The 24,331-nt window shown below is 39.2% G+C and overlaps 2 protein-coding genes across 6 annotated transcripts in view; one reads left to right on the top strand and one right to left on the bottom strand.

The window, feature by feature from the left end:
- Window positions 1–3,894: 3,894 nt before the first annotated feature.
- On the bottom strand, window positions 3,895–9,148 carry LOC112554703 (acetylserotonin O-methyltransferase-like). The gene is made up of 8 exons (XM_025222673.1): window positions 8,655–9,148; window positions 7,050–7,236; window positions 6,376–6,516; window positions 5,916–6,033; window positions 5,252–5,463; window positions 4,878–5,018; window positions 4,619–4,741; window positions 3,895–4,339 (listed from the first exon to the last, which is right to left on the bottom strand). Exons 1-8 carry the CDS (start codon window positions 8,730–8,732, stop codon window positions 4,113–4,115), a joined length of 1,227 nt encoding a protein of 408 aa, XP_025078458.1. The 5' UTR covers window positions 8,733–9,148; the 3' UTR covers window positions 3,895–4,112.
- Window positions 9,149–14,258: 5,110 nt separating this feature from the next.
- LOC112554057 (gelsolin-like) overlaps window positions 14,259–24,331 on the top strand; it is a 38,706-nt gene continuing 28,633 nt past the window's right edge. For 3 of the 5 annotated variants that reach the window (XM_025221640.1, XM_025221639.1, XM_025221643.1), the window contains exons 1-2: window positions 14,259–14,592; window positions 23,960–24,177. In XM_025221640.1, coding sequence (XP_025077425.1) covers window positions 14,535–14,592; window positions 23,960–24,177 — 276 coding nt within the window. In that variant the 5' untranslated portion in view covers window positions 14,259–14,534. Of the gene's footprint in view, window positions 14,593–18,066; window positions 18,279–23,203; window positions 23,323–23,959; window positions 24,178–24,331 lie in introns of those variants that run through there. The other 2 variants (XM_025221641.1, XM_025221642.1) reach the window with 2 other exon arrangements.

The raw sequence follows: 24,331 nt of genomic DNA, 5'->3' as shown, positions 1-24,331 counted from the left end.
CAAATAATGAAAACTTTCAGAGAAAACCTTCGGTGTCGCCAAGTGGAATGCTCTGTGGGCAAGTCTCGCTGTTTATTCCCCTCCGGAACACTTATTCTCGCAAATATTTGATGCGCTAGACCCTCCCAAAGAACTGACTGTTGCAAAACGGCGATGTATTTTCTAAGGTCCTCATGCTATCTGAGATTATCCGAAAACTGTTTTGATGATTGTTTGTAATCTATGATTCTTAGACATCATTTCTAGTATAGGACGCAAGCGGATGAGATGTAACTGATTCGCTGATAATGGGCAGACAGTGATGTCTGGAGGGTGGAGCGAATCAGCGACGATGCACTTTATCGGTCAAGGCTTTTTTTTAGGACTTGTAGTCAAAAGTGACAACGACGGTGACATCGCTGACAAGGTGACATGCTTATCAGGGTGGGCAATGCGTTGACACGGGCAAAGAAATAAGGAAACTTTAAAGAAAGGGTGAAAGATGAATCATTGCTGGTATAAGAGAGCACTGTGTAAACTAACAGTCCCCGTGTGAAGTGACGAGGCGATTTATGCATGTCAAACCAGTTTTCGTGGATTCTATACGTGGCGACATCGCAAAACAGAAGGGAGACGAAACATGCTGCCTGCCACCCGCCCCAAGCAGTTGTATCCAGTTATTTCCACCGGCGGCAGCAGCCATTGAGAGTGGAGCTCCTACTCCCCCTCCAGCTCCACACCCCTTGCACTTGCACTTGTGTCCCAGTTCTCTAGGATGTGAAAGTGATTGTACTCCAACTTTAGCGGTACGCATGCACCTATGAGTGATAAGGCCAGCACTGTATGGTGTCAGCGCCTTCTGTCGGGTAGGTGTGTGAATAACTGTGCTGCTTATACAATGTACAGAGTGAGTGGCTCGCCAGTCAAGCCAGGTGATTATCAATCAAATGTTGGAGGAATAATTGTTTTGACTGAATTATTCACACATAAATATAGCTATTAGCGTTAGAACACACACATACGAACGCAGGCACACGAACTCAGTTCCCCAAAGTGAAGAGGGTTGGTTCAAGGGTGAAGGGTGCAGGGGAAAGGAGGGGTAGCGAGAGAGCGACACACGGCCGAGTGCATAAAGTTTAGAAGAAAGTGTCGTCTGCTGCGAGTACGAGAAAGTTGTCAATAAAAACATGTATTGGACTATCGTCTATATCGGTTGAAGGTGTTTGTTTTTGTGTAAATTGATGTTGTACTGTCTATGTAAGGACTGTTCAAGGAGACCAGCAGTTTGTAAAAGGGCTTATTCGACATTTTTTCGTTTGACTGCTGTTTAGTGGGAGGAGGGAAAACTTCGTGTGAGCCTGGAAATGTAGTAGATTGGCCGAACAGATGTGTTGTTTGGAGACTACAAGACAACATTCTTAAACTATCAAGGTGAGAGTAATCACATACAGCTGGCCTCCTTTCGACAGTAGGTGTGTCTTATTTAAAGCACACTTGGCAAATAGCAAAGTGGGACATCTTATAGGCTATGAGCAAGTGACAGACATAGGTGACACTGGCAAGTTGAATACCTGACAGTATTCGCTCATATATATGGTAGTTACAATTTTTACAAGACAGAGCGGCTCGCGTACGACATCACCCACAGTCTTGTTTACAGCAATGACAAATATTTTAATCATACTCGCACAGTGCAAGTCTGAGAGATCGTGCGCGTATCTAATTGTGTGTGAGAGAGAGCTAATTTCTTAGACATCCAGCAGCTAGTTTAAGAAGACTTTATTAGTTATCAGAAATATTTTTCAGTATTCGATGTTGACAACTATCGTCATGTATTTAATATTTCCTTTTCCCTCATCTTTACGGTCTTTGCAGTTGAAATACGCAACTAGCGTGTACAGGGGACATAGCTCGTAATCCGACTAATAATATTGTCACGGTAGTCTCCCTTTAAGTGAGGTCAGAGACAATCGCTTGAGAACGAGCAGAAAACAATGGAAAATGCAAAGTAATTTAGGTCAATAAATTGCATTCTGAACTGAACACATATTTGTAGACTAGAGCACACAAGAATCGCAACCAGAATTTATATCAACTATGAATATTTTATTATCAAATCGCCAATAAAATAATTGAGGCTGTTCAATTGGGCAATTGATTGGTGTTCGATTGTTGCAGTCATACAAATATGCTAATGTCGCATTTTTTAGCTATCATGGTCTTCCTTTCCGTCCACTTTCCATCTGTCCTCTTTTTTTCTTTCTGTCAGTCTGTCTTTGTAGTTGTTCTTTTTCCACGCTGTCTTTTTGTTCAAATAAACACGATAAAGCAGATCTTGATAGTGTATGTTTATTAGACACACGAGATCATGCTTATGGATTAAATATGTGGAATACATCAGGCACAACGTTAATAAAATATACGTTTGAACATAGAAAAATAGGATACTGACAGTAGACTTTACAATTTTGTGTCCTAAAATTTGAAAAGAAAGGAAAAGTTCTTTAATCTTTTCGGTCTTTGAGAAGCGAGGTTTGGAGAGCTCGCCTTTACCATCGAGCCCCCTTCTCCATAGCTGTCTTACATTAAATTTACATGTAGATCAAATATATTAAGTCAGATTTAATTTTGCTTTGGACTCGGGCGCTCAATATTCTCGGACTCAAAAAAGACAAACGAGCAAAAAACAAACAAGCAAACAAAAGGAGGAAGAGAGAAAATGAGCCAGATACTGACCAAGTCAACTTATCAGCATGCTCTTTTATAGACCACATACTGTCTTTTTCAATACTTTTTGATAAAAAAAAAGTATCACGTAGAATTAAAAGTACAAAAAAATTGATACAGAAAATGACAAGAAATAAGAATAATGCTTAGGAAAAATGACCAAAACTGGTCCTTTATCTCATCAAGGACAACTAACACCAAAATACATTATATAATAGCTGGATGCCTCATGCCTATAAGGGAGAATATCCATATTTATGATATCTACCATAGATAGCAAGAGACAGTGAGCTTGAGAAGTTAAATGTGTTTGCTTTTGTGTGTAGAATATATGCAAGTTTATCTTCTAGTCTCGGGAGAATTAAAATAGCAAATTTCTACACCGTTCGGATAGCAAAGTACTCGGTATCCAAAAACCCAACCCCACATACGATAATTTGATGAGTCTTGACTTCGCTCTGGTGTAACAATGTGATTCCGTAAAAGGTCAATACAAAACTAATATGTGAACACGTTTACGAGAGAGACTGATTTATCCTTTCTCTTGGCTCTAATTTCCTACATTTAATAACATTTCTTGTAAGCTATGTACACAAAATGAAGCTGCAGAGAAGGAATATTGATCTTGTAAGATGATGAAAAGGGACGAAATGCATCATCTCTCCTTTACCTCATCATCCTTCAACACATGGAAAACCAGTTCTTGATTTTTCTTCTTGCCTTTCTTTTTGGGCATTCTGCTTTCGGATAATCTTAAAAGCCGATATAACAATCCTCCGTTAATTAGGTTTCAACTGCGCAAAATCAACGCACACACACACACTATGTGTGTTTCTTAAAAAGAGAGGTGGGTGGACGCACAAGTTACGTTTGCCTTTGGAGTGCAGACGTCACATGGACCTAGTGTTGCTGCTGGCAACGAAGTACATTGAGTTTAATCCAATGAGTATTCTCCAAAGCTATCCAAAGCATTTACCATCTTTTTGTTTGTTTGTTTGTTTGTTTGTTTGTTTGTTTGTTTGTTTGTTTGTTTGTTTGTTTGTTTGTTTGTTTGTTTGTTTGTTTGTTTGTTTGTTGGTTGGTTGGTTGGTTTGTTTGTTTGTTTGTTGGTTGGTTTTTATTTTTTGTTTTGTTTTTTGGGGGTTTGTTGTTGTTGCCGTTTTGTTTTCATTTGTTGTTTTTTTTTTTCGGGGGGGGGGGGTGATTTAAATATCATTTTTTTCCTTTGTGGTATCTTCTTGGCTTTAAGGATTGTTTTAAATTCTGCTATATTATTGCCCTTTAATCCGTGACATGTTATGTCCTAACAAAGCTTTTTCTTTTTCTCCTCCTTTCCCTTTTCCTTCTCCTCTTTATCGTCATTTTCTTCAGTTTTCAAATTGTCTTTATTTTTTGTTACCAGAAACTCATTGTTCGGTCTTTATCGCATAAATGGCGTCAAAATGGTTGGAACCTTGTATTTCTTTTATCTCTATTTGGTCAAATCCGTGTTTGGCGAGCAACTTGCGATATTCTTTTCCTGATCTCTCGTGTCCAATCGACAAGGTCGCCATGCCGATGTCCTCCAGCAGGGCAGGTAAAGGACCGCCTTTGTCGTCGTGCAATGTCTTCTCCAGGACCAAAAGAGCTCCACCTGAGAATTTGAAGGTACCCAATGTTATTATGAAGTTCATAATTTTAATCGACGTCTTTAAGTCACTTAACATCGCAGGTTCATCACACTGTGTCGTCCTTCCGTCTGACTGCAATAGAAAAATCTGTTTGCATAGCGAGACTTTATTAAAGCTTTTATTACCAGCTTGGAGGTGGATATAGCATTAAAACAAACATTAAAGCAAAATGTTCATTTTCTTGGTCAGTAACACCTGGTAACACCCACCTTGATTTTGACTATTGTGGCAGCACAACCCACCTGGCGTTAGACTGTTGAAGACTTTAGTCAGCAGCACATCGTCCCTTTCTTCATCCCAGTCATGCAGAACGCGCGCCATGATGAACAGGTCTGCCATTGGATAGTCGTCCTTGAAGAAGTTTCCTGAAAGAGGAACAAGAATGATTGAATACTAGCTACTGGTTTCACAAAGACAATTTTTTTTAAACCTGTAGATACATATGTAGTGCGTGTTTTTTGAGCGTGCTACAGTATTTATGTGACTATTGTAACCTCTTACCACCGATGAAGCTGACACGAGATTTCATCTCCTCTGGCTGCTGTTGGAGAGACACTTCCACCACCTGGGGGAGATCAAAGACAGTCACGTGAACATCCGGGTACACCGTTGCCAGGTGATGGGCAAGACAGCCAGATCCTCCTGCCGGTAAAACAAAATGAGAAGGTTGAAAATATGTCGTAAAGAAATTAATGATTAAGTAATTAATAAATTAAGTTATTAACGATTCTAAACTTTTAATTCACACCATTATGCTATTAACCATGTTACTGCTTTCAAGTGAGGCAGAGATTTATGCTTACTTTTTTACTTTTTTTTTTTTCCTTCTCTGGTTTTCGAGAACGCTGTGCCACAGCTGATGTGCCACCACTTACCGCCTATATCCACAGCCTTCCTGTGAGTGGACAGGTCAAAGGCCGTGACCAGAGCAGGAATGCACCTGTCAACAGTGCAGTCCATCAATTTCATGAAGGTCGCTGGGCCTGGTGTCGTCATTTCTGGCAATGGTCCCGTGACACCACCACGTGCAAGTGAGGTCACTGCCGGTTTCGTCTTTCCGGTGTCTGTGCCGGCAATGGGCTTTTTCCTGACAGGGAGGATTTCGTGTGATATCAGACTACTCCCCACATGCTCATCAACTAAATATTGCGGCGTGAACCCTGATTTTGTTTGGTTCATAAAAACTAAAAAAAATACTTTACCAACATGAAACAACAGAAATGTGCATAGTTGCATAGAGCCACGCAGATAAAGCGAGGTTTACATATTCTGAGATAATTTGAATTTTATAGCATAGATACAATTGATTTTTGTCCAGTGGTATGTTAGAAAGTATTCACTTCAACTTCACATTCAAAGTATTCACTTTTTTCATTCTTTGTTTATTTGTTTCTACCTTACTTGTTGTGTTGTTGTTGTTGTTGTTGTTGTTGTTGTTGTTGTGTTTTGTTTTCTTTTTTTTTTTTTTTTTTAGTGTATTAAATTCATCAGAACGAACTTTAATATAAATTCTGAGAAGTACGACAGCATTGTACTAACATTAAGTCACTGGAATTATGGCCGCGGTGAATCATGGTGAAGACATCCTTGGGTGACACATCATGGCCACCATTTTCGGCCCTGCCGCCCATCATCATACTCAGTTTGTCGGTAGGCCCTGGTGACAGATTATAGCAGACGATAAGAACTGCGAGCGAGAGAAGAAAGTAGAGAACAAGGAGGTAGGGATAGTTGAAATATTTGGTTTACAAAATATAGTGTTATCTCGGTTCACGCTTTCGTTTACGCTATTTTTTTAAATAATTTATTCAGTTTTTTGTCTACAGGTAGTTGCACTTCGTAAGTAAGCCAGATTTACAGAATCCAACGCAGAAGGAAAAATATGTAGAAAAAAGTCTCATATAAAAAACACAAAAACATCATATATCAAATCTTTTCTTCTCTTTTTTTTTTTTATCTGTTCTTTAGTCTGCTCGCGGGAGAGAGAATGTCATCTTACCGTTCATCAGTACGTTGGGAAAATTAAAGAACAGTGCTGGCGTCATTTCCGAGAAGAAGACGACAGGTATGAGAGAGGCTGGCTTTGTCCTCAACAGGTAGCGCGACACGTACGGGGCATTGCGATACAGGTAGGCAGCGTCTGTAAACAATGTTTGACGATGTTTATTTTTTATTTGTTTCTCACCCGTTCTTTTAGTCGTTCTTTTGTTTGTTCGTTCAACTTTGTGGCATTTACACACTTCGTACATTTAGTTAAAGCTAAATGTTTCTATTTATTTATTTATTTATTGTAATCCCCAAACATATGTCTAAAACAGTAACCAGGTTAATATTTTAGTTCATTTTGTTGTAAAAATAGTCATTATTCATTGACATATATCAATCAGAGTAAGACTTAGACGCGGGATGATTGGTCATGATTCAGGATTGAAAAGAAACACCAAGCTGTTCGCTCTCCTTGACACTTCAAGAACAAGTGAAATATGTTTCATTTTTACGAAGGTACTTCCTGTTATCTATTTAGTAAAGCGTAATATAATATGGAAGAACAGTTCTTATAATAATTATGAATTGTAAAAGTTTTTTAAAAATCTGTTTATTACATTCGTAGAAGATTTTAAATAATTAAAGTGTCAAGAGTGTGAAGATATTTTCTATGTAACAATTTCTAACCTTTCTTCTCGTCTTCATCTTTCTTTCTCTCTAGCAGAGTTATCCCAGCAAGGACATTGAGAAAGCGTTCAGCTACACCTTGGTCATATCCACATTTCTCAACCAGGGACATTAGACTGATCCAGTTTCCTTGGCCAAGGGAGTCGATTTCGTCAAAGATTCCAAGGCGAACAGCTGCTGATAACACCTCGAGTATCAAATAAATACATAGCATTAGGAATAACCAAATGAGCAGGGGTATAACTGGCTGGCGGACTTGCCTAGTGAACTAATGAAATAACACTGAATGAATTAATTAATTTGTTTTTAAATCGTCAGTTATAAATGTATTCGTGTATTTGTCTGCCTGACTGCCTCCCTTTTTATGTCATTTTTTTTATTATTGTAACCAACAGTATCGGTGTAATTATCCACCAAGGTGTGTGTCTGCTTCCTAATCGTAATGTTTTCATTTTCATTTTATTTTCTTTCTTTTTTCGATTCCCATTCAGCCTTTTACGCCCCTGTCCACACGTGAGCATCCTGAATCCAGTGTAGAAAGTTCACGCTGAGTTCACTGCTTGTAAACTCAAGTACAAGCCCCGCCCTCCACAATAAGGTGAAGAGAAGAACTCTTAGGCGCAGGGAAGGTTTCCTTTATTCCGAATTACATCCATCGCTATGCTCATCACTAAAGCAAGCAAGGCAATTTATTTTCTAGAACGAAAAATTTTGTTTCATTTCGCTTTTTTAAAAAAGGCGTGGGGGCTGGATTTGTTGTTGTTGTTGTTGTTGTGTGTGTGTGTGTTTTGTTTTGGTTTTTTTTGTTTGTTTTTGTTTTTGTTTTTTTTTTTCTTTGTTGGTTTTGAGAAAACTAAAAACAAAAGAAAAATACATAATTTCTCTATGATTAAGCACTATAGTCGCCTTAGCTAATATTGTTGAGCGGGTAACAACGCATCTTTATAATTGAGGTTAATTTTATTGCAGCATGCTCTCTGCATTTATTTACTGTATACTAATTGAAGCCAAGACAAAGTATACCAGAAATTATCCTAACACAAATATTTCATCACGTAAGTCCAAGTCTTTAGTTCAAAAGAAAGGACCAGATAAGACTTCTGAGTCTTAAGATTGTAATTGTTAAATCTTTGGAAAAACGTTTTGCTGATAAAACATCGCAGAATTGAAGAAAACAATCTATATCTATATATACCCATTTTCAAGCAATTACCTATGTTCTGAGAGCGCCATGGAGAAAAGTCAGTTTTAACTTTTTCGCAGAGATTTTACGATTTTGAAATCTGCACGCATCAAAATTTTAGGATTTCCGTTTGAAACCCTTTTTCTTTTTCTTACGAGATGTCTTCCTGTACCAAATTTTAAATAATGACTCTGCTATTAAATAATAATTCTGATATTTAGGAGTGTTAGTACGCACTAGAAAATTTTGCAGTTATTATTTTTATTTGGGTTCCTTAAATTTTAATTATCATTTTTCATTTGTAATAATTGCAGCTTCAAACATTTTACATTACCAATGTCTAAAAAATTGACAAAGATGATGAAGAGATTATTAAAATACGATCAGATAAACCAGACTAAAAGACAAATTCATAAACCTACCAAAAACTTTCGATGTCCGTAGATGAACTCCATGACCATGTCCGACTCTGGATCAGACCGAAGAATCACTTTTTCCATTTTCGAGACTTCTGAGAAAGCTCCCAATAATTTTCAATCAAAACAAGTGTATATTATCACAGACTATTCTCAATGCTGAAAGGTCCTCGGTCTTAGGCTTTATAAACGCTGGATACTTTTTAATTTTTTCTGAAAGAGTCTTTTTTAGGAAAGAAAGGTGAGTTCTACTGACGTCATTGGGTTCATGGGGTCACTCTAAGCACGCACTACGAAGTGTCAGGTGATGATGAAATCGACTGTTTGCTGCCTCGAATAAACCGTGCGTCAGAGGCCTCCTAAAAATATGTTATTTTATCACATATAAAAGCGTTTGAGATTAATTTTAACTACAAACTCAGTAAACAAGATACAAAAAATAAAATAAGGCTATTTCTATAAACTTTATACTTCCCAGTTCTGTCGTTAACTTATGTAATAACCACCAGAATTTTTTTTTTAAATCTGAGCTGTGTGCATGAGAGAGGTTCGCCTCCTCGTAGTGCCAAGGTAATGTTATTCTCGTGCAGAAAGCAAGCTGCCAAGAATTAGGGCCAAAGAAAATATCAGGCACACTGCCAACCTCTTGGCCAATCAGCACACGATGTATGTTGGTCAACGTAGATTGAGAAAAGTGATAAAAAGTTCGGTTCAGCAATAACATGTTTCTCGGCCCTCCCTTCGCACGTGCGCCGTGCTGATGCAACCGCACTCACCCAGTCGGCCAAGCCAGCGACAGAGCTGCAAAATCATTCATCGCTTCTCATCTATTTTCAGCTCAGTGCGTGTGCTTTCATTATCAATGAAGGTTGCAGTAGATGCCAGCTTAAGTTACCAAGCCTAAGATGTTCCTCCTTTCCTCCCTCCTCCTCCCCTGTCAAGAGATACGAGGAGCAGAAGACAGAACCACTGTGGAGCACCCGCATCCAACGAAATTTTTTATGGCGTGCAGCCAATGGGATCTCTTTTAGGCAATATGTAAACAAACACGTTAAGTTTTTAATTTTTTTTAATCTCACTTCCTGTTGCAAATTTTCTTAAGTCTACCGTGTCGGTGTCTTAGGACGGGTGTCTGCTGCCAAGAGGATGGTTCATTTAGAGATAATGCGTCATTCTTCTGCGTAAGAAAGATAGTTTTGTTTTTCCTTTTTGTTTATGTTTATTATTTTATTTTTTTCTTGAATGAAGAACACCGTGCACCTTGCACTTGTTGCCACGTGTACTAAGCTCTGATTCTGAATGCACTTTTGTGTACTCTTACATTTTCAACACAAATCAAAGACCTTCCTCGTCCCTGTAGTTTGAGTCAATTAAAGGCCTACACCAGTTCAAACATATTTTCAAATGAGTAGATTTTATTAGTTTGTATAACATAACTATTTCCTAAATATATGCTCAAGAGGTACACGATTTGGAAAGTAGAGATTCTGACATGGAAGTTATTTTCCTTACTCACTCGCGAAGAGGGTAACTAAAAATTGACTGCGTATTTTCGTAAAACTAACTGTAGACAGCTCTACTTTCTGTAAGCATTCCAGCAACAATTACTTCAGTTTTGTATTCGATTCTAGAGAAGGGAACGGTTGAGAAAGAGTCTTGTTGCTGTTGGTATGTATGAACAAAATTAGGGAGAGTTTAGGGGAACGGTGGAACAGAAGGTGTGTTGTACACCTCAACAGTCTGGCTCGAACAAGGTGTGCAAATCATATCATAGTATACCGCACAGGCATATGCACAAAAAAGGGGGAAAAAGGGCCACAGTCAGGCATCGAACTCTGGGTTAATGAGAGCGCCACTCCTGCTTTCTGATTAGCTACCATCCTGTAAAGGCTCGAGAACTGTTGTACAGTTGTTCCTGGAGCACCTCTGACTAGCTGCCAGATTCACTGGTTAGTCCAGCTTCTTCAGCTGCTGATACCTACTACTTAAGTGCACCTTTAAGACGGATTTAGTTTCCTTTGCAACTCCAGATCTTGTAACATTGCTAAGGATTCTATGCAAATTCATATCATCATCGTTGTCGTCGTCGTCCTCCTCATCATACTCATCTTCATCTTCTTCTTTACGAACATGTTCAAAGTTATGAAGGGCTTTCTAAAAGCCAAGCGATTAAAGAGACAAAAAAACTTTAAATGTTTGCTTACATCATTAAGTTAAATAATAGTGTCTATGGCAGGGGTCTCAAACACGCGGCCCGCGGGCCGTATGCGGCCCGTGAAACATTTTTGTGCTGCCCGCGGTCACGTCCGCGGTGTATATGTATGTTGTGCTTGGTGTTTTTTTATGGGAACTACAGTTTCTGCTTTTTTATTAGTGACAGAGACAATGTCAACTTATTTTAATAAACTAAACTGCCTGTGCATGTAATAAACTACACTAAATGTAATTAATAATTATAAAAACTTTATTTTACATTTAACTGCAGTGACAGTAGTGTTCGTAAAATTTAATGAAAAAAACATTTTCTTTTCGTGGTGCGGCCCGCTGACTGGCTGTTACTTTCCACTGCGGCCCACATGCTAATATGAGTTTGAGACCCCTGGTCTATGGTTAAACATCATGATCTGTTTTCATAATGTAATATTTTAGCAAAGGACTCCCTGCCGTTTGAAAGTAAATTTATTCTTCTGTAGTTCCATTCAAACAATCTGTACATAGAGGGAGAACAGAAAATAGCGAAATGGTAAAGTAATCGTTGCTATCAGTGACCGGAAGTTCAGGTCATGGGTCAACTGATAAGCTACAGACACGTGCCGAAACATCTTTCCAGTCGAGTTAGTTTTAGACATTGCACTTTTGCGTATTTTGGTTTGGTGAAAAAACTCCTGACACGAAGCCAAGACCAGTATCGCACTTGGCGATAACAGCCATTCTTGGACGGGTATGGCGCGTGAGAAGTCACTTAATGGATGGTTACAGCAGGTGTCAGCAAGGCGACCTGAATACCACATAAAACATTCCTGCTAGCGCCTGGTGTACACATGGTTACTGTTTAACACTACTACTAATAATAGTAAGAAGAAAATAGATTTGAAAGCGCATTTTCCACAATTTAAAGAAATCAAAATACTACTTACAAACACAAAACGAAGTAAAATATAGAAATATTCAAACTAAAAATGAATAAAACATACGTAGATCAAAGCAAATACACACAAGAACAACCAACTGTCTTGATGGATAGCTACAAAAAATATTTTCTTTGGAAGTTAAGCTGGAGGGACAGATTGTCTTCATAACCGGCGTTTATGAATGTTTGTGTGTGCAAGAGAGAGAGAGACCCTTAATTATATAGATGCATCTATGTTAGAATAATGGTTGGATGGTGTTTGTATGTGTGAGAGGCAATGTGTTTATGTGTGTGTGTGAGTGAGTGTGTGTGAGAGAGTACTTGAGTACTAGGGCGCCAGTGTCTTGGTGTCAGTGTCTTGGAATGCATTAACGTGTACGTGCCATGGTGCACGTGCTTACCGTGAGTTCGAGAGTGACCTACCCTGTGTGATATCGAATATGGGGACGTGGCCGAGTCATGATAAACTGGGTAAGATGCGGATTCCACTTAATGACCCTCCCACCCATGCCTTCATCCTATCATCCTCACACACGCACATACCAATAAAAAAAAAAGGAGCAGCTACAAGTTCAGCTCATGGTTTTCGTAATGCTGTAAACAGTCCAAGATGTGGGTCCATTTCAGCAACTTTCATTAAGGAGATACTCGTGTATCTCATAGAAATTGAATGAATTTGATTTTGCTGTATGATAAATACGTGTGAAAAACGAGTTCTCCACGCTGTCTCTCCACTTTTTCTCGAACAAACGATACGTAAATCCAGTATAGGCAAAGTATGCTCTAGGTCCGCAATGTTACAGAGAAAATTCTGTTATCATTATTGTTGTTGTAGTTGTATTTATTTATTCCTGTGCTAGACCCAACTAAAAGCAAGCCCATTCTGCCTTCAGCGCACGGCAGTTAGCAAAAAAATGGGAGGGAACTCTTTGGGACTGCTTCGCAAGTCGTCAGAGTTGTAGTTCTTTTAAAACAAAGCAGACGACTTGCTATAGCTACTCATACCTATCGCCATTTTACCATCTATAGCAGATGTCAAAAAAATTTTTTTTTAACAATACTGGAAAATATTTCAGTCATTTCAATCCATCGCAACAACGGTTAGTCAGGAAATCAATGTACGCATGTCTATCAGCTATTTATAACCTGCAGAAGGAACGGGCGTTGTGTCGTCTGCTTGTGTAAAGCAAGTTGTTGATCTCGTCGCTGCAGACCGCATACTGTTCCGAACAAAAAAGTCTTACAAGTCCTGCTGTATGATTTGAAGGTAAACCACTTCACTGCTCGGTAAATTATACAGTAAGCTAACCTACTCTCCCTGGTCCGCTCCAGTTTACTCCTCTAGTTTGCCAGCTTATTTCTATTGTTTGGTGATCTGCAGGCCTGTGAATGAATAAAATCCGTGTCAGGATAAAAACCACTCAAAGCCTTCAATGCATTTTGTCCCGCGGTCTTTTATTCTGAAGGTCTGAGTACTGTTTAATGGGCCTGATAGTGGAGTTCTAGTGAGAAATGTCAAGACTACACTGGGCGTGACTGTAAAACACAGCCAGGAATTAGACAGGGGTGTGTAGTGGGGTCTGGTTTGTGGTCTTGTCCTCAGGCTGGCTGTTGTCATATGGGTTATAAATAAATGAATGAATCAATGAAAAAAAGAAGAAAGAAACCATAGAAAGGGCGCAGACATGTATCGTGTAGTGCATAGTGACATATCACAAGTAAATGTATAAATTAATGCATGAATGCAATGTTTTGTTACCATCAATAAGATACAGCATAAGTGGTGACGATTTGTATGTGTGCAGGTTTGCTGCTATGTGGCATGCCAACTTGGAAGCTCATTCAAAACATTAAAAAATATAGCTGAAAGGAGTTGCACTGCATGAACTATGTTTAGGCTCCGGATCAAGTTGTGAATTATAGACAAAGGAAGCTTAATTTTAATTAGTCACTGCAGCGGCTTGGGCGAAGGACCGTGCCATGACCATGATTGAAGATGACACCTACCCTCCATATATCTCTTTGTCTTTTTCGTTGTCTTCTTCTTCTTCCTTCTCCTCACCTCGTCCCCTCCACTTCTATTGCACGTTTACTTGGAATTCTATGATCTTGCTTCCTTGATAAAGTGTCACCCAATGTCTCAAGCTCACAATACTGGGCGGTAAGAATTGGAGCGAGAATAACAGGCGAAGCATTGCAAGACATGTTCAAACCTATAAGTCAGGAAGCAGATTTTTTCCCCCTAATGACAGCCCTATCAGTAAATGTTCTACTAAGCGAAGAGCAAGCAAGCCCAGCCGATCAGCTGGTGTGTACCTGCAGTTTAATGGAATTCTAGCGGGTAGTGTACATACCTGGGACTACTCCATATAAAAATAGCCGTTCCATTCAAAGAAGTCATTGTCAACCTCATTTCAATAATTTTTCAACGAAGGTTACTGCTCTCATCAGCGAGGGAGTTTATTTCAAGGCGCTGGTTGCGGAAAGGCTTACTAGTGCGACAGACTTCAAACATGCGGGGGCTGTTTCCACAATCTGTGGTTTGTTATGAACACTTATGAACAGGAGGTGTGAATGTTAATCATGACAACAAAGAGTTTTCTGGTGTGGTTTCTAAGCACAGCATGACTCACGGCTCACAGGCGCAGACACGTCAACAGATTTAAAACTACATAGGTGTTGAGAGCAGGTGACTGGCGCTCAGGACTAACACCTGCTGAGGAAGGTGTGAAAAGGAAAATCGAACAGAGTTGCCGATGGACTCGGAGCAGATAAGTGAAAACGGACAGATCGAAGAGATGGCATGGTCTCCAGGTGAGTTCATTGAATACTGATGAACTTTCTGATTAGTCTGTATGTTTTTTGCTTTTACCTCTGCTCCTCCGTTTTCTTTTTATTATGGGGCCTTCTGATTCCTTATTTGTTCCTTATGTAAGTGTTTCTTCCTACGTTTTTCCGGAAGACGATCTTTTCTTTCTCCACACCCATGTGAGAAAGTGCAAACTTCACACAAAATGTGGTCAGGACCGGAAATAGATTTTTTTTTCAACAGCATTATACCAAAACAACATGAGGTGAGTGGTTACTCTAGCTACTGTCAGAATGGTGATTTTCGGGTGATTTTAGTAACTGGTAGTTACAATGGCGGGTTTGGTAGTGAAAGCTGTGTGGGCTTAAAAGAAAACTAAAAAGTACAGGAAGAGGAATACAAACACAAACAGAGCAAAAACACAACAAAAAAACAAGAAGAGCAAACAATAAAGAACACGAACAAAACAAGAAAAAAAACATCAATACAAACTCGAACATAAGAACAAAGAAAAAAAAAAGAAACAGGAACAAGCACAACAAGCAAGTACATTAACTAATACAAAAAAGGACGAGGAGAGCATGTTGCCAGGATTTTTTCATTCTATGGAAAAGACATACATTTTTAATTGCCCCACGTCTTGACCCTCAACAGGCGACAATCAGCCTTCTCTTATCCCCACCTCTTTCCTTGCTCTTGGCAAGGTCTCGCACGCAACATGAGCGCACTGGCTAGTGCACCCGTTTTATGGCCTGTTTTCTTCATTATTGTCGGGGTAGAGGTACATAAGTATTCAAAGCGATTGATCAACAAGCCCTGCCTTTGATGTCTGTTTGTAGTTTAATACCTCACCGTGTGCTTGGCTGCAAAATTGCTGCTTGTGGTGCCGAGTTGTTAGCAGATATGAGTCAGTTGGAGAGTCAGTTGGCGAGTCAGTAAGCGAGCGTGTGTTGTATATAGCTCATGATCTTGATGGTTGTGTTACACCGCTGTCCATCTCCGATATATCGATGGCTTAGTAGGGTGCTGGTGTGTGGCTAAGGCTGTAAACTAGAGTACAGCTGTCAATTCTGAGACGAAAAGAATTTACCCTGGGCTGTCAGTGGAAGCATTGCAGACTTTTCACTTCCATTGCGAATTTATTATTACAGCCAGCATAACTGAACACAAAAACAGTCATCTATCCTTGTACTGTGATTTTAAGGGGGATATGAGTTTCTTTATCCTGAGATTATTGTTTGTTTTGCCACATTCAAATGTAATAAAACCCGTTCTGGATACAGTATTCTTTTAAATAAGTAATTAGTAAACGTCCAGTTAAAAGTACTAGCTGAGTTGGTAACAATATTTAGATATTCATATGAACATTTGTCATACACATGAATTTATTAACATGCAGGATGAAGAAAAAGACTTTAAAAATCCATTCCAGACTGTAAATGACCCCGTGTACTCAAAAGAGATTTAACATAGCTTATCTTTTGCCGGCAGTGTCGTCTCATATTTCATTACAGAGGCCACTGTGTTGATAAAGCTTTTAACTCCATTAAAAAGTCTTACTTCACAACGTGGCTTCGTGCTGTCACAGAAGAAGGTAATGGAAAGCCATGTTGACACAAGACTCATACCCAAAGTGCAGACTTGTTCTATGTCCTCTGTCTTGCTTTACTTACCGCCGTTCAAGATTATATATTGATGACCTGTCTAGACGTAGGCAAAGTAGGCAAATAACGGGTAAGACACCTCAGCATGTGGAGGTGGTAGGGAGAGATCTGTGTTATCTTTGCATTGCTGTGTTTCCGACCATGTTCCGGATGAAAAACGAAAAGCCACCCATGTTGCTGATCGATATTTCTTATCGATGTCCTTGGTGTCTCAGATTAGTAGTGACAGTCGGATTTCTGGTTCAGAATTCGATTCGGGAAATTTCTTTTTTTTTTTTTTTTAACGTATGGTAGCTGTTTACAGAGTCGGATACTTGCCAGTGACTGTCAGAGTTGCTGATTCGGTGTTATATACCAGTTCCCTTCTCACCCACTTTCTCAGCTCATACAAAGTGACTGCAGGTGACATCACAGAGACTGAGGGGGGACCCTGTATATAAACTGAAAGACTGACCGAGGGAACTTGAGTTCGATTAAAGCACTAGTTGGGGTGACCTACCCTATTTCTGCTCGACCCCCGCTGCTAAGCACAAATGAATGTATCAAGGACAAGTAAATAGAACTTATGTTGAAATCAAAAGGAGGGTGACCTGGATTATATAGTATTACTGCACAAGAACAACATTATTCCCATAAAGATAGTTGGCAAACTTTACAAAGCCGGAACGGCTGAAGGTATAGGAATGCTTTGGATTTGTCCTCATTGGTTTTATCTGTTTTATCGTTGTTGTTACAGAGAGTTAGTATAATGTATATTGTATATAAGCCAGAATTCATCCTCACTAAGATTATATCTAATTATTTATCTTTCTTCCTCAGTCCTTTTTCTTCTCTGTCTCTGTCTTTCTTATTGCTTGTGTTCGTGTATTCTTGTTTGTACTTGCGTGAGTCTTTGAACGCTTTATGCGTGTTTCTCTCACGTTCTTTTCTTTCTTTTTTCTTTCCTCTTTTTTTTTTTTTTTTTTTTTTCTTTCTCCTCTCGTCTCTGGTTCTGTTTTTCCCATGTTAAACAACTGCTATTCAAACGGCTTCTCCAAGGCTACGTTAACATACACCTACTGCTACTTAACCGTCACCCTAACTGACCTCTAATCAGGTACAAGACAGCAACAACCGTTAACTTTCATGCACAGCCCATAGAAACTCCTTTTGACATTCATAGCACTGGAGACACTTTTAGTATGTACAAGCCTGCCTGTTATTCGGGTGTACTATCTTTACCGATAAATAAAGAAAACCATGTCAACATGTCGCTTTATACTTACAGGTCGATCTCAGTGCTGTTTATTGACTGCGTACTAATCCAGCACCTCTTCTCAAAACCCGATCTGTTTTTATCTTTATTGTCAGGTCGTGAAGGACTCGCCCCGTCCCGTTTACGGTTGAAGAAATCTTTAGAGTACCCACACTGTGAAGTTCGTTTGGCAATACTTGAGAGACGACAAATATTACAGGCTAACCCTATAACAAAGATTTTTTTTTTTTTTTCGAATTCAATACAAGATAGTTTAAAATGCAAGACTAACTAAGCATGACCATGTCGCAGACCAAAATTCACTCTGTTGGTCAGCTTAACCATGGTATTATTTCGCCGTTCATCGCAACTTTAACGATAGGATGTTTCAAAATACACCAGTGTGACTGATAAAGCCACTGTATTCATCAGAGTTCACAACAAGCCAGCCACCAACTGCAATGCCTTTGTACCGTAGAAAGTATCACGTGACACAGACGCATCGTGTGCCGCGAGCCGTGAAGCGCGACAGCAAGACGTCTCGGCTATTCTCCCAAACAACAGGGCCATCAGATACCGACTGATCAGCCAGATAAAGCCAGACACACAGACTCCAAGTCTGATGTACACAAACCGGTATCTACGGTGCTTGTTAAGACCATTCCCTGGATAATAAATAACACTGCAGTTGTTTGAAAGTGTGCACCTGTCGGGCTGAAAGTGCCTGGCAAGCCAGCTTCAAAGTGCTGAGGAAATTTATGATAAGGGATTGGTTGTCAAGTAGTAGACAAAGGTAAGACAATTCTTGCTTCCTAGCTAGATTGGACAACATGCTACTTCTGAACATTGCGTGTTATTAAGTTGTAAACCACGACATCTTGAAAAATAGTTAGTGTTTCGTTGGTAGAGATAGAGCTTGTATAGATAATTCCCTTCTCCTACCTCTGCCATTAGATTTTTATTAATAAACCGGTAAAACCAGCAATCAAACTAGCACCACACGTTTTATAAAAAAAAGCAGTAGTATACAGGTACAAATCAAACTGATTTCTATGCCAATAGGATTTAGCCCTAGGTTATTATTTATATCCAGACGTTGCACTGTCAAGTCCTAATCAATCGGCAGCATCCTGTCAAAAGATGGACAGGCGGATACTTTTACTTGTCTCACGAGTTCTGACCTTGGGCTGTGGGATTTGCTGCCATCGTAGACCAAATGATAGCAAACGCTGCCCTTTAAAAAAAAAAAAAAGACCCCTTAAATAGTAGCAAGAATTCATAAGCGAAACAAGGAAAATATGTACAATGTGTAATTTAGATGATTTACGTCCAGTATGGCAGAGAGGAAGCAGAAGAGGGAAAGCAGGTACTCCTGCATGCTTTATTTATACCTCTGTTTATAAATTAAATCTTTCACCCTAAGCAGTAAAGAATGAAAGCTAAAAATGTAGATTGAGAATGTACCTTGGCCCTTGATGGGACTTTGGGAGTAGCCTTATTCTCAAAATCTGCGCTAAAATTAATTTAAATTTCATTTCAACGTAAATAGTAGAAACAAGTGTCTTAAATGGTTGTGTGGTGGGCAGAACAGGAGTTCTGGTCTGTGATCACATGACTACTATAAGGCTGTGGAGAAGGGCTGCGTTGCATAGGCGGTCTTAACTTTTCGTCTTAAGATGCCTTGCTTAACTCGCTTTTCGTCTTGGCTAAGTTCGCGGTCTCAAGCCTGTTGCATGAGCGAGCTCAGCCCCTTGCTTAGCTGAGAACCGGGTCAGGTCAGCGCGGCGGTCGAGGTCAGCGATATAAATAAATTCGTCCAGGGAGCGGCCGAGGCTTCCCTTGCCAACCGTATATTCCACCAATGAAAACTGCGCTACAGCGATGGTGCCGAGCCGCGAAATTCGTCTGCACACCATGGCTGAAACGAAGTAGAGATGTGCGACAGCGAAATATTAGTCTTAATCGAGGAGGTTACCAGGGAGAAGAAGAGGCTTTACCAGAAAAAGAAAAAGATGAAATAAGAAAGAAATGAAACAATTTAAAATCTTCCACAATTTCATCTCGCAGTCGTCAAAAACATCCACCAACGGGCGGGGGCAACCACCAGAAACACCCGTGATAAACAGAGAAAGTGATAAATATTTTAGATGATTGCAGACAACTGATGGCCGGCATAAACATCGAAGGTTAGTCATTTTGTTTACCTGTGTAGACTTATTTTTTCACGTCTGTGTCATCCGCAGAAAAAGCTCTAGATACCGAGAGAATGCAAATGCAAAGCCGATAGTCAGCACACAACAGCCGGTTTAGAAAATAAATATTTCCATCCGAAATACAGTTATTTAAAATGACTAGGTACATTTCTCATTTAGTTTTTGTGACAGGTGGTGAATCATTTACACTGGTTCCTCAAGAAGTCTTTTATGATAGGGGAGAGTAATAAAATAATATTGACATATGTAGGAGGTGCAATATGTGTACTTATGTAGAACACCCCAGTACCATCTTCTAATTCAATAATGGAAATGCTTTTGTTAGAAGTATATGCAGATGTATTATTTTCTTGAATAACAAGCAAGAAGGAATTGAACATTTCAGACGATGTTTTCAAATGGGAAATTTTTAAAATGTACTTTATATCACATAGATATTCCTGATAGTAAGTTTGAACAAAACATAAAATATTAAGGAAAAGCGCCAATGTTTTTTGTACTTTACTTCCAAAGCTGGCTTAAAATTATAAATTATTTAATTCAAGTGCCAAACATACACTATGACATAATTTGGGAGGTGTACACAGCAGGTTTGTCTGTACATCCACAGTCAATTTGGACATTTAACCAGTTTTAACTACAAGTCTAATACATGTTACAGTACCAGTGTTCTACAGCTTAGATTCCAGTAGACACTGATCAGCTTCTGAGTGACATGGATGTGCAGTGTCTACATTCTTTACCAGTTGCATGTTATAAAGTTCTGAAATAGCTATACCTGGGTCCAGTGAAAAGTGCTAAATATTAACTCTAAAGAGAAAAACATGTCCTTCACAATACCACCAGCAGCATGTAGTAAATATCAACATTACTGCTTTTTATAGTTACTTTGCATCACAAAGAATAACAAGCAAGATAACAAGCAGGTGATGTACCAAGCAGCCAGTATTCCATCCGTCAACTGAGTCATCTGAAGAAAACAAAATACCTGATGATACAAAAGAATCCACAACAAAGATTAAAGAAAGAAAAACTTTGTATCTCCTGGACAGTGAACTTGATCGTGTAAAAAAAGAATCGCAATTGATGGAAATCAAAATAAATCTGGCACAGGCTGAGGTAACAAATATTACATGGAAAAACAGATGGAAAATGAATTGGTAATGCCAGCTGCTCAAAGTGTTGACCAACTGGTTGAGGCGGATGCTGCTATTCAGCCAAAGTCAAATTGAATAATAAATGTTGTGACCATTCAGTTAGAAACAGCACTATGGAACATCTGATGATTTTTGCTGCTTTGGCAGGGATGTATCTGATGTCACACAATATATTCTGGAGCACTGGATATTAAAGGGGAGGAGTTTATGTATTTCTAAACCATGATGCAAACAAAAGGGTGCAATATATTACAACATGGAGTAAAGTAGTTGTTTCTGAAGAAAATGGAACCAATTTTTGAGAACATCATTGGTTCTCTTAATGGTGTCACTTGTTGAGCTGTGGGCACAGTTGAACTTTTCCTTGGCTCTAGTGTCTGCATTTTTAAAAAAGGGGATACTAAGCCAATCAGTCAGCGGGTAGCTACTGTCTCCCATATTCATCCCATGTCAATGCCAAAAGTGTCAGCCACTACAACTTGCATTATGCCTTGTTGCATAAAATTGTAATGCCACCATCACCTGCAAAAGACATAGGAAACATTATTGACCCCAATGATTTATATATTTTAGTACTCACATCTCAACGAAACAGTCCATTTTTAGTTAAAAAGGACGATGTGAACATTAACCTATTATGATTATTTACCTCTTGAGCCACATGCTTACAACTTGAGACATACTGCAAGAAACTGCCTGTCAAATTGATAAACATGTATTAAATCAAACTATATCAGAGATTCTGGGTGCTCTGCTACTTTATTCTGTGTTGTTTTACTTAAATACAATGACATCAATTTTTTAATAATGTTAAGGTTAATAATACTCTAAAACAATACTTGGAGCACAGTGGATGGGCCAGAATTGTGCCTCTGCTCATATGAGCCAAGTATAGCAAACTGTGAATTTTCTTGGATTATTGCTGTCACCAGAGTGAAAGTAGAAAATTTTCATTACTTTTATTGCAAAGTTCAAGTTTTATCCTTTCCAAAAATGTATTGGTTTTGTGGTCTCATGTTTACCTGAGAGCAGCAATAATAACAACAAACATCACCCACTGTCGTCAACACCGTCTTAAGTTATACGCCATTGTTTTGTTATGTGATTATATTTTGAAGTCATGCTAACATTATTAAATATTTGTAACGTAATGCTGTCAATTACACTTATTAATTATATATTTATATAGTGGTGGTGACTGTAGTCTTACCTGCAACAAAGGCGGAATAGAGTCTTTTCGTTGAAAATGATGGTCGAAATCATTTTCCACTGTTATGTTCGCTCGACGGAATCGAAAACGATGAAACAAATCGACGTCATACATTTCAAATGGATTTGATGGATCGCTGAAGTAGTCAAAAATCTGTATCTGTCAATGGTATACGCAGGGCAACTCAGTAAACAACACGATCAAGCGCCACTGTTACTACGACAGCCGCCGTACGGTCATGCGTAAGCAGCGTGTCGCGGCTAAGCAAGGAGTTAAGACAGGGGGGGACCAGTCTTAAATTTTAAGACAAAGACCGCTTGCTTAGCGAGTTGAGACCGCCCATGCACCGCGCTTAGCAGGCGTCTTAGGTTAAGACAGCGTGCTTGGCTTAACTGCGGTCTTAACTCGAGTTAAGACCGCCTATGCACCGGAGCCAAGGTAATCACAGTACATCTGATGCAATCTGTGCATGTTTCATGCAGCCATTCATGTATCTACAGAAAGTGCAAGCCGTGACGTGCTTCTGTTGTGACCCCAACAAACATTTTTTCGAGGCCACGGCCATGTTAAATGTCAGAACCATGCCCCTTCACTTCTCCTTGTTCATTTGCATTGCTCTCCCATGGCTTCAGAAGTTATTCCAAAGCCTATACGAGCTACAGCCGAGCCAGAGTGCGAGGCACTTCTCATCGACACAGTCAATCGACCTCTGACAAACTGTATTGATCACTAGAAGATTAGTTCACCGCACCACGCCTGAGCGGACATCCGTCAAGGTGCAACTATATAGTTCTGTATATACAAAATTAATAAGCAGTTTGTAATCTGCATAGTTCCAGAAGCATGATCCTTTTGTGCGATACTCAAATGATGTCAGTAGTACATGTCTTGCTTTTTACAGAACTGCTTTTCAAACCCTCACTCCACCACGTAGAAATATTACCACATCAGACTTAATTTAGTAATAAAGTCATTTCTATATTGGTAGTCAAGTATTACTTTAGTCACAGTGTATCATTAAACTGCAGTATATAGCTACTCTGATGTTCGTTTCTGTAAAGGGCATGCGTGGGTTTGGAGAGTTCGATTACTTTATTATGCGTCTTGCCATTTGCGCCGAGGTCCCAGTGTCATAGGTTGACTGGAGCACAAGTTTTTGTCACGTGTAGAGGGCAGCTGTGATTGGGAATTATGGAGAAGAGCTTGAAAAACACTGTTGTCATTATGGTTGGTTTCTCTTTCATAAAACTTAAATCGGTAAGCGTTATACTGTACGGCACGTCTCTGCAGATATTTACAATCGCTGTATATTTTATCTAAATTACTTTATTGCACAAGCTTTTAAGACATAGTTTCCATTTGCTTTGTGAACTAGGTATGTGACTGTGAGCGCTTATGAGCTGTGTGACTGTGAATGCTTGTGTGAATGTGTGTGACCCGTATACTTTGCCTGCTTTCTTCTTACTTGCTTTATTTAATAGAGGAATAAATGTCTCTGAAACTACCATGTGTTTTTATTATTTGATTCAGTAAAACAGTTTGAACAGTCCACTTACACTGCAAAAATTAAAAACACTGAAGTTGTTGGTACCTGTACTGGAAATTTCTTCCATTCGCTAAAATACCGATACTCCTGCTGTTAAACATTACTCTCTATGTTACTTGTCTCCATGATTATGTCAGTCTTTTGAAGTCTTATGCCTTTTATTTATTTTTTTTTTTTCGTTAGTCCACAAAGACTTTGCAATTTATATTTACTTTTTATTTCCTGCTTTCCTCATTCCATTTTCCGCCTTCTTTCTCTTTATGCAGAATATTGTACTGATCATTTCACAATTCATAACAAGTCTTCTGCCAAGAGTCTTTCACCTTGTATTGTATTTTCTAATTTTAGCGCTGACGCGCGAGCCCCGTGGCATGACGTCATCCTGCGGCTGTTGCTCTGACTCTCCTGTCCAGCCTGTACACATTCTACCTGGAAGAGTCAGCATGTCGGCAGTACCTTCATTCGCTTATCTAGGGCTAAACTCCAGTGATGATGTCATAAGAGAAGGATCTCCTTTTACCGACGTCAGCGTGAACAATCCTTGCCTGCTTGTCTGGAGAGCTTATGCAAGTTGATTTACCATGTCGATACGCTGCCGGCTTTTGCCTTGGCTTTGGGACGTTGTGTATTTTGAGTTTGTCATAAATGTTTAGCTTTTATCGTTCCTTTTCTTTTCCTTTTTTTGTGTCTCGTATATTATTTTTTTTCAGCCATTACTAA

The sequence above is a fragment of the Pomacea canaliculata genome, linkage group LG13, assembly GCF_003073045.1.
Source record: "Pomacea canaliculata isolate SZHN2017 linkage group LG13, ASM307304v1, whole genome shotgun sequence".
Lineage (NCBI taxonomy): Eukaryota > Metazoa > Mollusca > Gastropoda > Architaenioglossa > Ampullariidae > Pomacea > Pomacea canaliculata.
This window is presented reverse-complemented; position numbering and strand designations above follow the sequence as displayed.

Bases quoted from the DNA above. Each gene is read 5' to 3' on its own strand.
- LOC112554703 (XM_025222673.1), bottom strand. From the start codon at position 8,732: ATGGAAAAAGTGATTCTTCGGTCTGATCCAGAGTCGGACATGGTCATG. The intron at 5,464-5,915 runs GTTAGTACAATG...CCTCCCTGTCAG, and splicing joins CATAATTCCAGTGACTTAAT to GAAAAAGCCCATTGCCGGCA. The intron at 4,340-4,618 runs GTGGGTTGTGCT...TCAAATTCTCAG, and splicing joins CTTCAACAGTCTAACGCCAG to GTGGAGCTCTTTTGGTCCTG.